This window comes from Colletotrichum chrysophilum (genome assembly GCF_026319265.1).
Source record: "Colletotrichum chrysophilum strain AFK26 chromosome Unknown scaffold_103, whole genome shotgun sequence".
Classification (NCBI taxonomy): Eukaryota; Fungi; Ascomycota; class Sordariomycetes; order Glomerellales; family Glomerellaceae; genus Colletotrichum; species Colletotrichum chrysophilum.
In genome coordinates, this window is record NW_026517390.1 from 33 (window position 1) to 13,314 (window position 13,282).

Here is a 13,282-nt window from a genome sequence, read left to right on the forward strand (position 1 = left end):
TCACCAAAAAAAAAAAGGGGGGGGGGGGGGGGGGAGGGTGAAAAGCAAACAAAACTCTAGGGCAAAAATTTGAAAATACAAGAAAATACCAACCGGAAAAACTCTGTGTCTTTCTTGTGAAAACATACTAACGTATCAAAGCTCCTCGACTAGAGAAGAAGCAAGAAGGGGTCCTTATGTCAAGTCCCAGGGCAACAACATCACATACCGATGACGGCGAACTCCCATAATGGCGAAGTAAGGAGGTAAAGACATTCCAAACGACTCTTTAGGTCAACTTCTTGGGCATTTCCGAAGCATCATTTCCTGGGGCCATTCGGTAAGGAATCAGCGTTAGACTCAGCCGCTTCTGCAACCACATAGAAGAGACAGGATGAAAGGTTCTGAATATGCCAAGCTCCAAGCCGACTGTGTCCCCGTGTCAGTAACTTCCCGGAAGGACGAGTGTGGCACACCGCCATGCATGTACAACTGTTTTTGCATGGTTGGAATCGTTTGATTGGCTTGGCCTCAACTTGCTGCATGAGAAAGGTGAAAATGGAAATAAGGCTGCCGTATCAAGTTGCCAGCATGTCATCCTACCAACCCGACATGCACGCGATGCTGGAAAGAGGGGCTGTGGTGCTTAGCGTCCCTTTCAGCTCGGAAACTGAGGCCATGGGAGGACTTAAGCCAACAATCCGTCGGCGCGTTTGACACCTCTGACAACTCAAGGACATCCGACTTGTCGGTAATCCAGTCAGGCCAAGTTGCCGCGACACAGGGACGACGACCGTACCCTGACTTCGACCACAGGAGTGGTTATTATATGATACGACTTTCTTGACGAAAGTTAAGTACTTTACCTTGCCAGAGACATCAGATCTAGACCCTGATCGCTTTGTTTGCTCTACTCGAACCTTAGGAAACTCCCTGATCCGGGCGCGCGCGGGTGTTGATCCCGCGCTCTCCCCATTCAGAGAGGTTACGATGGTCATCACTTAATACAAAGTCGACCCGGTCGCACCGGAGGTGTTGAAGACGCCTCAGTTCTGTCTGAATACTTTATCGAAGAACACATTGGCCAAAGGCAGGATGTGGCGGTTGACGACGAGTGGCTGCCCCCGATCGGGCCATTCGTTCACCGAGACTGCTCTCAAGACCCCCGGTTTCGCCGTTATCCAGGCGACTGGTGGCAGCAGTCTCTTGAGCCGCGCTGGTTGATGAGTAATTTTCCAGCGATTGGCGACAATATCATCAACAGCCTTCCTGCCCCCTATGGCAATGGACAATTTACTACAACCGTATCCACGCAACTTCAACTACAGAACATCCGATCAACTCCAGAAGCCAGGCCATCATCGCCTACAGCTTCATATCATACCACCATCAAGAATTCCCCTCCTTCAACAACGTCTCCGCAGTCACCATCCAACTCATCACTGCGTGAAACAAGCGCCGAAGCCTCCACCGTCCAGACAACTCCCGCTGACGGTAACGAGTTTCCCAAGATCGTGTGCGGATTCAAGCCCTGTAAAGGCAGGGTTCTCAACAGCATCGCAGAACTTCACGATCACGAGGCCAAGGCACATTGCCACCATTGTCCCGCATGTCCTGACGCCGGATATCCATCAGTTCGGGACCTCACGTTCAGACACTATGGACCAGTACACGGCATGGCTGCCGAGTATCAGTGTGGTCGCTGCGGAGTGACCTGCTTTCGACAAGACAACCACACTCGGCATCTCTCTCGGAAACGGCCATGCAAGGCAACGGCCGTACCGCAGCAGTATGTCTGTGGACGTTGTGGTAACGAGACGTGCGACAAGAAGGTGCACCTAGGACATCTTCACCGAAGGGGATGCGGTATGGTGTGACCTGGCCTGGATATTCAGCTTCTTTTGTTCTGAAGTTGTCGTTTGCCTGCCCAATTCCTTACTCTTCATTAAAGCTCATTCTTGCAAATGCGTTCAGTGGACCGTTATATGCGGTGAAAGTGGTTTCACAAACAATCCACTTTGGGGCGGGTGATCGTGCACTTACTTCACCTGCTCTGGGAGGCGCGCTACATTACATTCATGTAGCGGCCAGGGTGACTCAGAGTCGAGCCTTTGCATCAACTGGAGCTAAGCGAGAGTTTATACGGCTGTATTTCGATAAAAGTCCTCAGCGTTCTGAGGTTGACCCGCACCAACCGGATGTGAACGGGTTTGTACGATGGTTTCGTATGACCACAAACCTCGCCCCGGCTGGGGCACTTGTGCATCTTGAGTGGGTGGTTCAACAGGCGTTATTTACTTGAGAGATTCAATTTGAACTCATGGTGGTCATTTCAACATTTCATTTTACAGTTTCAACACACTGTATCGGACACAAAATTAGGCGTAGCTTTTAGAACCCAATAAAAACCCCCCTATTCAAATGCATAGCGATCAGTTTGTCTGAGAGCAATACTGGCTCTGCCATAGTGAATTCATACCCAGACATACTCTATGACTGGCTAACGGACATATCCATTCATCCGTCCACAAAAACCCAGGGGCATGTTTAAGCCCCCAATGCCTCATCCATCTGTAATGTTGAAAGGCCAGTCCTGTCTCGGGACTTCAGCCTGACGCCATGTTTCCCACCAAAACGCTACGCCATGCAAGTTTGTTGTTGTTATTGTTGTTTCCTAAGTTTCCGTACTGTCGAAACCGAAAAAGCCTTTTTTGGTTTTGTCTAAGACGAGTCACCTTCCGATCCCTCCTCTAGCGACTGGCCGTTCGAGGCCTCCTCGTTGGTCGTGAGCCCCTTTCTGATGGCGAGCACGTTGTCTACGATGACGGCATCTATACCCTCCTTCACTTGGCGCTGTTGACAGTTAGCATGTAATGTCATCCGAAGAGAGAGGAGGAATGGGTTCTTACTTGAACCATGATGGGGTTGTTATTCAGCGTTCCGTAACTGACGCACAGCAGACCACTCTCCTTGACGACCCTAACCAGGCGAGGGCTGTTGATAAGCGGCTCAGCGGCGCTAACGATACCGATCAAGTTCCAGCGGCTCGCGAATCTGATGGCCTCCTGCAGCGACGATGCTCTGATGTCGCCGACAGGACATGTTCCCGCATCAGTGAGGAACATGATGGGGATCGAGGGCTGCTTGAAGCTGAGACACAAGCAAATGTCCGGGTTGAAGGAGCTGAAAATGATGTGCCTGTTGCCGGCGAGGTCGTACACCTTGGACAGCACGGTGTCGCAGAAGGAGTTGAGCTCGACGGCGTAGGTGTCCATCTCCTGCTCCTCGCTCTCGTGGAGCATGGGGTACTTCATCTCGATGTTGAAGCCGATGTGCTCCGGCAGCTGGCGGAAGAGGTCCTCGAGAGTGGCGAAGGGGGCTTGGATGAAGTTGCCGCGCGAGTTGGCCTTGTAGCCCTTGGTCTTAAAGTCGCGGGTGTGTTTCATGCGCTCCTCGAGGTTGTTGCCGCTGCCGGTGAGGCCTTCGCCGGCGTAGCCCATGGACAAAGAGCGCTGTCTGGGGCCTGGGGCATTGTTGCGGACCCTTTCAATGCTTTCATTGACTGCGTTTGCGTTCACACCGTTGCCGTTGGAGCGCTTGGAGTCGGGGTTGATGTGGAGGAACTGTTCCAGGGTGAGTGTGTGCACAGGGGCATCAATGCCCGTCTCGCTGACAAGGAAGTCGTGGTAGATAACCGGGACATGGTCTTTTGTGAGCTGCACATCGAACTCGACGTACTGGGCGCCTAGATTGGCTGCTGCGATGAAAGAAGGTACCGTATTCTCCCCAAGCTGGAGAGACTTATTGCTCGTCAGGTTCTTACCCATGCCGCGGTGACCGATGACCATCGTTGTAGCAAGCTTCTTCCAGTAGGTCTGCTGGGAGTTGATCTCCATGTTGGGGTGGGAGAAGGGGGTGACTACGAGGAAGTTGAAGTTGACGGTGCCGATGACGTCCAAGTTGCTGGCCAGAATGGGCACACAGACGTCGCCCTGGAGGTTCATGCGCTTGGCGCCGATAGTGGGCTTGATGGAGGAGAGGAGGGCAACACCACGTCCGATCTTGTTCTTCTCATTTCCAGAGTAAGTTGGGACAATGTCGAACATGATCTTGACCTTGGAGGGGTCCGCGGCCTGGAAGACGATCGGCTCAGTCGAGACGTTCTCGTGGACGGGAAGGTCGACGATGGTCGGCTCGCCCTGGGCGCCGCTAGCCGAGACCACGATTGACAGAGCCGTGTCCAGCTCCGTCAAGTGGGCCTCAGTAAGGGGAACACGGTCAAGCTTGACTGCTTCGATATTCTTCCGCATGTCCATCGATCCGAGGCTGACCAGTACCATGCTCTTGTCGGTGAGGTAGCGGTGACCAAAGGTCTTGACTGGCTCAAGAGGACGAGGGGCGCCGTTCGACTTGCGACCGTCGAGAGAAGTGTTATTCTCAGGAGACGACGAGCGTGAGTGGTCGCCATTGACCTTGAGCTCCTTGGTGGTTTGGACGAGGTCGGCAGCAGGGTGGGCCGCGAGCAGTCGAGCAATGTCCAGGTGACCACGCAGCGCGGCGTGCTCCTTGGCGGTCCAGCCAGAAGAATCAGCCTTGGCGACCTCAGCTCCGGCGTCAACGAGCAGCTGCGCCATAGACAGGTGGCCGTCGACTGCCGCAACGTGAAGGGGCGTCCAGGCGTATGAGTTCTCACCAATCTCCAAATCAGCCTTCTGCTCATCAGTGCCCTTCAGCAGCACCTTGGCGATCTCATCGTGGCCGAAGCGAGCTGCAAGATGGAGAGCGGTTTCACCCGTCTTATCCTGCCAGTTGATGTCCACGCCAGCCTCGACGAGCATCTCCACGATGACCTTGTAGTTCGACTTGGTGGCCATGGCCAGGACGGCGCCAGACTTGGACACCGTCTTTCTCATCTCGGCCTTCTTGACGCTGACGCCCTGCCAGTTCTCACCCTGCAGCAGCGCCTTTGTAGTCAGGGGGTGACCGCCCACCACGCTCAGGTGCAGAGGCGCATAGCCATCGTTGTCCTGCCACTCGGGGGCGTCGATGCCGTTCTCGACGTTGAACTGACCCCATTCCTGCATCTTGGCCATAATGATCTGGCAAACGACGACGAAGCCGAAGCGGGCGGCGTAGTGAAGCGGCATCCGGCCGAAAGAGTCTCTGCTGCTGAGCGCCTGGCGCTGTTCAGGCTTAAGAGAGTCGAGGAGGTACATGAGAATCTGGACGGCCTCATCGTCCTTTCCAAGAAGCTTGGTCTCATTTTGGTTGAGCGCGCGGGGAGTGACCAATTGGGAGGAGGTGGCTGGCTGAAGGTCATGAGAGGTGAACTGAGTGCCGATCGGGAAGGGGTAGGATTTCGGCTCATTATCGGGGTCGTTGGATCTCGTGCGACCGATATGAATGACGAGACGGTGAATGCAGTTCCGCTCGTTGATGTCATCAACCTCATGAAGCGAAGGAAGCTGGTCGAGAATGTATGCAATGCTCGCCTTGGATCTCGCAGCGATGGAACGCTGCAGCAGGTTAAGGAGCAGGCTCTGAGAGGCATGCTCGCCAAGAACATTGCCCTCCTCCAAACCAACCTTCAGAGACTCAACATTGTCGTTGCGAATCGCCTGGTCCAAGGTGTCGAGCAGGGTTTGCGACAGCGTCAACATCGCCTTAGACGACACGCGGCCCAGCGACCGCACCGACCTGTCGGATCTGGAATCGTCAATGTTGCGGGCATCGCCCAGCGCGGATAGCCACTTGTTGATCTCGGCCATCAGACGACTTGTCGTCACATTTTGGGCGAAGGGCAGGGGGTCGACTTTTGTGGAGATGTAGCGGTGCTGGGAAGCGGCTGCGGGAAGCTTCTTGTCGAGCTTCTTGGTGATCTTGACGAAGCCGCGGCGGTTGATCTCGGCGAACCAGCTCAGATTACGCACCTGCACGCGCATCTCGAACAGGGCGGCCATGAGCTCCTCGATTTCGTCATCGTCGAGGTTGGAGACGACGTCGGGGACGCGGCCATAGCGGTCGCGCAGGAGGCTGAGACGGCGGACGCTCTCATGGAGTTTGCGGTTGTAGAAGGCGTCCACGTCCTCGAGGTTGCGGTCCACGGCGAAGAAGAATTCTGCAAAGAAAAACAAACATGGTTAGGGGTCTTGAACGGCGCGTCCATCATCACAGTCCGGTCCGGCTCGAACCTGCTAAGTCCACCTTCTCTCCATTCCTGGCCGACTGGGCGGCTGCCTTGATCAGCTTCTTGAGGCCCTTGTAGTTGATGTAAAAGGCCGCCCACTCGGGGACTTGGTTGCGGGGTAGGCTGCCGCCCGTGTTAGCAAAAGTGTCTCTGTGAACTCGGTGGACAATAATCCAAAAGCAATTTGTTTTCAGTCTTATCGCACTTTTTGCTGAACTTCATGGTGTATGATATGAGGGTCTATTTCCGGTTATCAGGGGGCCCGGTGACGATTGTGGCGTTCCAGCGGCAGGTATGTATGAGCGGTCGTGCGAAGCGGTATCGATATCAGAAAGACTGTCGTAGAAAAATAAACAAAAGGCTGATGAGTGAACAACGCGGTCGAAGGAAATTGAACAGCTGCTGTAAATACAGATGGGCTAGAGGCTGTAATTGCTCATTTTCTTTCTCGGTGGTCGTTTCTTGGGGGTATCGGAGTTAGTTTGAAGAGGTTGTGGCTGTTGTAGTAGCGAAGCGCAAAGGCAACCAAGCTTCGAGTTCCGCGCGTAGCTCCGAGCTGCGATTGTTTTTTGGCAGGTGCCAATTGTGTCTCCGTCAAGGTAGCTTTCTTTGCCTTTCTTTTCTGCGGTCCCAGGGTTTTCCAGGTGCAAGTCACGAGAATCCTGTCGGTTTTTGCAGGACGAAGGAGCTCCACATCCAGCTCGCCATTGATTGACTGAAGGATTTGATGACGATGTGTTTTTTGATCTCTCAGGCAGAAGAAGCAGCAGAGAATCGAAAGAAGCAGCCGAGAAGCAGCAATCTGGGTCCAGGGAGCATCGGTCGGTGGGTTGGAGGGGGATTATGAATGAAAGCCAGACAGCTCAGTGACCAGACCAGACCGACCCGGACGTGAAAAGTGACGGAAGCATGCCAAAAAAGAGAAAAGAAGAGGTGTGAGCTCATCTCACGTCCACCAGGCCGGCCAAGTAGCTGGGTCCAGGCCCCGAGGTATTCCTGCGCCGGTGGTTTTGTATCTCATCACCTGGGTTTCGCTGCGCAGTGACTACCGAGTCCTCGGGACAGCACCTGATTAGATGCGGTGGGGTACCTGCTACGGCCACGGCACCTGCCTGGCTCTGGATGCGCCGCCGTCTCTTCCCCCTAAAAAGGCAGGGCACCAGCAGCCAGCTTCATTCACCTCACACACACAGTACAATCGTCGGACACAGTAGCGACCGCGCCGCCAGTCCAGCGCCAGTCCCTTCTGAACGTGATTGCGCACACTGGCTGGCACACTGGGCCCAGCAGAGGGAAAAAGGCAAAGGACAGCTCGGGGTGTGGCGTTATTGCGCCGGTGAGTCGAGCCACTGGGAAGCCGCCGTTGGCCGCCCGTGGAGCGCGGCCGACTCGTGATTCGCGGGGTCACGGGACTGCCGCTCCACCACGGCTTCAGCTGGCGGGCCTGTCCATGTCCACCCCGCCGTTGGTGTAGCACAAATCGCCCGCCCATCCCATCCCATCCTTGGCACGCCGCACCGTGGCTCTCCCAAGCGTCTCTGTTGGTCTTCCAGTCGTTCCCCTAAGGTACCGTACTACTGGACGGGTAGAGCCAACTGACAAAGCTCACTCACTCACTCAGTGTCGGTACATACGGTGACAGACAGCGCCCTATCTCGTCCTCACCGATGCATCGTGGGAACCGCACCGCACCGCAATAGTCCTCTCCTTTTTCCACCCCCATCTCAAATCAAATATGTGGTCAAATCCCCCCCTTTCCGGCATCTGACTGTCGTAAGGGTGGGAAAGAAAATTCCTGACCGCCTCGACGCTTGACGCTTGTCAGGTCGTTCGTCCTCATGACCTCTCCGGGGGCGGGAAGGACCCTGAAAACCGACATCGGTCGCCCTCCGTGGCCCGTCCAGGCTAAAAGGTCCATCGTGAGGTACCGCTGCTAAAAATGCCCATGGCCAAACACCCCAGTCCCCTCCCTCTCAACGGCGAAATGATTCTTTTCCGCGCTGCTGCGGACGGACTCCTGTGACTGACCAGCAGCAGCAGCCGCGGCGGCGGCGGGCGGCGGGCCACAAGGCGAAGGACCACGCAGAACGGGGAGGAGAGGGCTCCACACCGGATCTGGTTCCCTTCGATGCATGTTCCAAGTTTTAGAATTTTAGGGGTCCTGTTGCTGCCACCTGGGCAGAGACGGGCAGCCCAGGAAAACCTCGGCATCCCGGCCTTGCAGCGGCGGGGGACCTGACAGAGAAGGGAAAACGAGAAGGGAGGGCATCGTGGACGTTCGGAAGACACGGAGGGGGCCAGCAGATTGCACAATGGAATTCGGCACCGCTGGCTTTGCTAATGCCCATAGTGCTGACTGACCCCGAATGACCAACTTCACGATGGGTTCGATGGAAGGATGGCTGGTCGACGCGGTGGGCCTCGCAAAACCCGGATGGAACACGAGTGACGATATCAGCCAACCTTTCGGATGCACGATGCACCTGCTGCAGTCTTTTTTCTTCTTCAACAACCCCGCCCCAACTCCCTGTGGAGGTCGAAGAGGAGAACGGAACGACGCCGCCAATCCTTCTCGTGCGTGAATCAGTCATACTGGGGGCCGATGGCAATAACGGCAACATCGTTAGACATGTGGCTAATTACAGTGCACTACTGCGTAGAAGGGGAATGGGTGCCGTGGCCAAACATGGGACCAAGGACCCGGTCTACTACGCAGTACTAGTTTAGACTCTCGAGTTCCTGGGAAATACCAGACTTGCGGCTCACGACCGTGACATTCTTCTCGCCTCAGTGACACAGGTAAAGGGGGCACAGAGTTCGGTGGCAGGTTCAACCTTTTCACGAATAGACTATCCGTACCGCCGCTCAATCACGCAAAACCGTCAACCACCACCACCAACTGGCTGGCTTCAACGGTTCCATCGGGCCAATTCCCCGTCTGGGACCACGGCACGCCCCCCCTCTCTTCAGCTGTCTGTCGTCTTGTGCAAAACTCTGGGCTGCAAATTGACTTTCCACCTCGTCTTCCAATTTGTCTCTTCCATTTATCATTTCTCTCTTACCTTTACTCTTCCTGCTGTCAATCCAGGTCAACGTCAGCGCTGGTGCAAAAACTAAGCAACCGAATGCCTGCCAGAATGATATCACACGTAACCCCATCCCGCACCGCAACCAACATAGTTCATCCCTGCGGCGCGGAACGCTCTGAACTGCAACTCTGCGTGTGGCATTTCCCAGCGCACTGTCGCTGCGTGTACCTTGGCAGAACCCCAGGCACAGGCACGGCGAAAGAAGCGCACCGCAACTAGGTACGCAGTCACGCAGTAGGTAGGTCGTTTGAGCCAAGGAAATCGCCCCAAACCATATGCTGTCATGTACGACAGTGCATCGCAGCGCGCCTGCCATTGGCTGTCGCCTCTTCCGCTGATGATGATCTACCCGCCGGCTCCCCGTTCCGGTGCCTGAACCGCAAACGCACCGCGCGCCGAAGGGCATGATGATAACGAGTAGTTCCCAAAGTTGGATTGTCTCGCGAAAGAATCAATTGGAGAGGTAATCTGAGGCGTTGCAGTGTCATTGACATTTTATGCACGCACTCATTGTTCTTCTTCCATTTCATCCCGTCTTGCTCTCGCATCTCCTTCGCTGTCTTGGCTTGATCTTAAAGCTCTTCTGGAATCTGCACTTCCGGTCAAGACAGCAGAGACAGGAACGACACCGGATCATGGCGGAGAAAAGTGCCAGTATTGTATCACGAAAAGCGAGGAGATTGACGCATCAAGAAAATTGGTCTTTATGACCGGCGTCCCCTGCCTGATATCAGGTTCGCCATGGGCATGCTGCGCATGCGCAAATGAACATGTTCGCCATCTTGATTCATCCAGGATTCCATGCTAGAAATACACGCGCTCCTGTCCTCTTATACTTGTAGGCTGCTCGCGGCGGCCAGCTGTCCTTCCCGCTCCCACCACAAGCCTTGCTGAGAGACGTGCTCTCCAAATGCCGTAACTTCCTTGGGCGCCTCCTCTTGCGTTGACGGTGCGGGCAGCGCAGATTGCGCTGCCTTCTTCGTAGCCCTCTTCCGCTTTGCATCATCTTTGCCGTTCGCTTGAGCTCGCTCCTTCATGCGGGCCGCGTAGACAGCTTCGGACTGATTCCTGCTGAAGATCTTCGACTTCATAGTGTTCAGATCTTGATGCCAACTCCTAATCTTCACATGCGACTTCTTGGTCTGCTGCATGATGCTGACGATGCGTAGACCTCGCCTTTGCGTCTCGTCTGCTAACCGGGACTCGTCCACTCGCAGCCACCGCAGCCACGGGGTCACAGAATACACCGTCCGATCAAGCAGGCAGATGTCAATCAGGTTTTGAATGCCCCTTGCGAGATCTTTCTGGTGCCTGTATTCCCCGAAAGCTGGCGCGATGAGTTTGGGTTTCATCTCAATGGCGTGCAGGAGCTGCTGTGCAGCGGTAGTGTCCAAGGTGTATGTCACCTGCTCGAGCAAGTGCGTGGTCGTTTCGGCGCTAAAGGTGATGCCGTGCTTGAGGCCGACGGCGAAGGCTGCCGCAGCTTGTCTCACGTAGTCGAACCTCAGCAAGCCATGTACTATAGCCGTGAACATGTCGTGGTCGAGCCATGCTCGCTCGGTCACGTAATCGTTGTTGATGGCAACATTCTTCAGCGCTGCCCATGTGAGCCACCGATCATCTTCCTCAACTTCTTCGATTGCCTTCCTCCGTATGCAGATGCCGCGTGGATCCTTGCCCGTCATGCGGTGAATAGCGCCGAAGAAACCCCTCGCATCACCAGTCCCCTTAAAGTGATTCAGCAGACAGACCAGCGTCTTCCTTGTTGGTTCGACTTTGGAGTTGTAAAAGGAGCGTACTACTCTCTCGGCCAAAGGATGTAGCCCGTTGCGGTTGAAACCTGCGATGAGGGTGTTGTATGTAAAAGTAGTGGGCGGTTGCGGTGACGCCAGAAGGTTATAGCATATCTTGCCGATCTTTGTACGTTGGTCATAGTCTGTGCTGGCGAAGACTGAGCCTATGATGGAGTTGAGCTGGGCACTGTTTTTCTTGACGTCAATCATGTCGGTTTGGCGCTCGTAGTACGGCAAGTTTCCCTGCCTGAGTTGGCCAACCTCTTCCTGAAGGTCATTCCAGTCGCTGGGCCCCAAAATGTTTCTAGATTCCTCAACAATCCTATCAACCAAATTCCCCATATTCTTTTCTGTAATCTGAAGTTGAACGAAGTTTTTGGGCGCACGGTGGCTCATCAGCGGATTTTGTAGTCGCTCTTCGTCCATCAGGAAGTCGTCCGTTTCTGTGTCGTTGGTCTCGATCAGCTTGGCGAAGGGATCTGTGTAGCCGAAATCGCCTGGCGCGACAAACGCATCTATTGGTTTTTCGAAGCCCAGTTCCTTCAGCAGGCGTTTGATCTCGACGTTCCTGCGAAGCGTTCTGCCGTCCGTATGACTGAGCGAGTTCAAAAATTCCGCAATCTCGCCCTTCTGCGGCTTATGGTCGAATAACGCGCCCTTATATCGATTTTCGAAGCTTGCCGGCGGCGCCTCGCCCGGCTTCACATCTTGCGGCACGCTCCTCCTCATATTATCGAGCTCCAGCTTCGCCTGCGCGATTTCCTCTTCGAGCCTCAGCCGTCGCTCGTCCTTGGCCTTCGCGTCAAGCACAGCGGCGGACGCCATGATGCCCGTGTAGCAGGCCGTGAACATTTCGCCAAAGGTCGGTTTCCGGGGCGTCACCCGCGTCGCGGACTGTCGTACCATGCCCCCCGCGGCTTTGAAGCAGGCCTTGCAACCGCAATGAGGCGCCTGGCCCGCTCTGGACCAGATTGCCTGCATTCTGACGGCATTCCGGCTGCAAAGGCAGCCCCAATTGAGTGCGATTGATCGTTTCGAAGGCAGGTGCGGGCGGGCGTCGGGGGGCCTTCGGCGTCGAGATTATGGTCTGATGCGTAAATATTGTCGTTCCAAGGACCGAGCTGCCGAGCCCGACCTAATCGAAGATCGGGGATATCAAAATTGCTCTTATGCGATAAAGTGGGGGTAAATATTTGGCTAAACGTGCCTTTCGCTTACAGAAGTGACGCAACTGCCCCTCCAACCCCACCATCGAATGCTTCACTGTGAGCTCAGAGGGGCACCCTGCAGCCTCAAGAAACACTCTGAACATTTGATCCTGTGAGACACAAGGGGTAAAAGAAGCGTATTCACAATGTTCGCCCTTTATCTTACTGCAGAGCTGGAGGGGTAGGTTTTCCATCACTGGCTTCTCGATTTGACTCTCGCTGACCTCAACAGGATCACGAACCTTCGCCCCGATGACAGCGAGGGTAACCCCTTCTGGTACACTTTCAAGGTCCAGTGTACCTCGTGTCGCGAAGTCCACGACAAGACCGTCGGTGTCAACCGATTTGTATGTTAAAACCTTTACCAAGATTCTGCATAATTACTCACCGTCGACCAGGAGAACAACGAGATGAGCGGCAGCAGGGGCGAGGCCAACTTTGTGTGGAAGTGCAAGAACTGCAAGCGCGAGTCCTCGGCCTCAATCAAGGCCGCCCCCGCCGCCTATGAGCAGGGAGAGCCCGCCAAGCAACAAAAAGTCATTGAGTTCGACTGCCGAGGCCTGGAGTTCGTCGACTTTATCCCGGAGGGAGAATGGCTCGCAGAGGGCGCGGATTCGGGCACCAAGTTCACGGCCATCGAGCTCACCGACGGAGAGTGGTTCGATTACGACGAGAAGGCCGGCGAGGAGGTCAGCATCAAGGAGCTGAAGTGGGAGATCAAGCGTGCTTAAATGGATTCGAAAAGTCTTTGGGGGAAGTGATACCGGGTGGCGTACGGGTGAGAGGGGAGTTGTTGTGTGTGTGCAGTCGTCTACAGTTGGAGAGCGCAAATACCATCATGGCGCTACGTTTGGCCGACGGATCTCAGCGATACCTTCTGAAAATATTGATAAAATGAAAGTCATTCACATCTACGACGTCGTTGAGACCAACATGTATCGGGTATTTAACCTCTAACCTAACGTAATTCTACAAGGTGGTGTTACCGACCTTCTTATTCCATGCATTCATCATCAGACATCACGA

The 13,282-nt window shown here is 54.8% G+C and overlaps 3 protein-coding genes across 3 annotated transcripts; 1 reads left to right on the plus strand and 2 right to left on the minus strand.

The window, feature by feature from the left end:
* Positions 1-2,700: 2,700 nt before the first annotated feature.
* On the minus strand, positions 2,701-6,388 carry COL26b_010026 (uncharacterized protein; the record flags this gene model as incomplete). The annotated part of the gene is made up of 4 exons (XM_053182738.1): positions 2,701-2,832; positions 2,889-6,097; positions 6,171-6,289; positions 6,372-6,388. 4 exons carry the CDS (start codon positions 6,386-6,388, stop codon positions 2,701-2,703), a joined length of 3,477 nt encoding a protein of 1,158 aa, XP_053033274.1.
* Positions 6,389-10,085: 3,697 nt separating this feature from the next.
* Positions 10,086-12,029, minus strand: COL26b_010027 (uncharacterized protein; the record flags this gene model as incomplete). The annotated part of the gene is made up of 1 exon (XM_053182739.1): positions 10,086-12,029. The coding sequence occupies one exon, from the start codon at positions 12,027-12,029 to the stop codon at positions 10,086-10,088; it is 1,944 nt and encodes a 647-aa protein (XP_053033275.1).
* Positions 12,030-12,402: 373 nt separating this feature from the next.
* On the plus strand, positions 12,403-12,987 carry COL26b_010028 (uncharacterized protein; the record flags this gene model as incomplete). The annotated part of the gene is made up of 3 exons (XM_053182740.1): positions 12,403-12,437; positions 12,489-12,603; positions 12,655-12,987. The coding sequence occupies 3 exons, from the start codon at positions 12,403-12,405 to the stop codon at positions 12,985-12,987; spliced, it is 483 nt and encodes a 160-aa protein (XP_053033276.1).
* Positions 12,988-13,282: the final 295 nt, after the last annotated feature.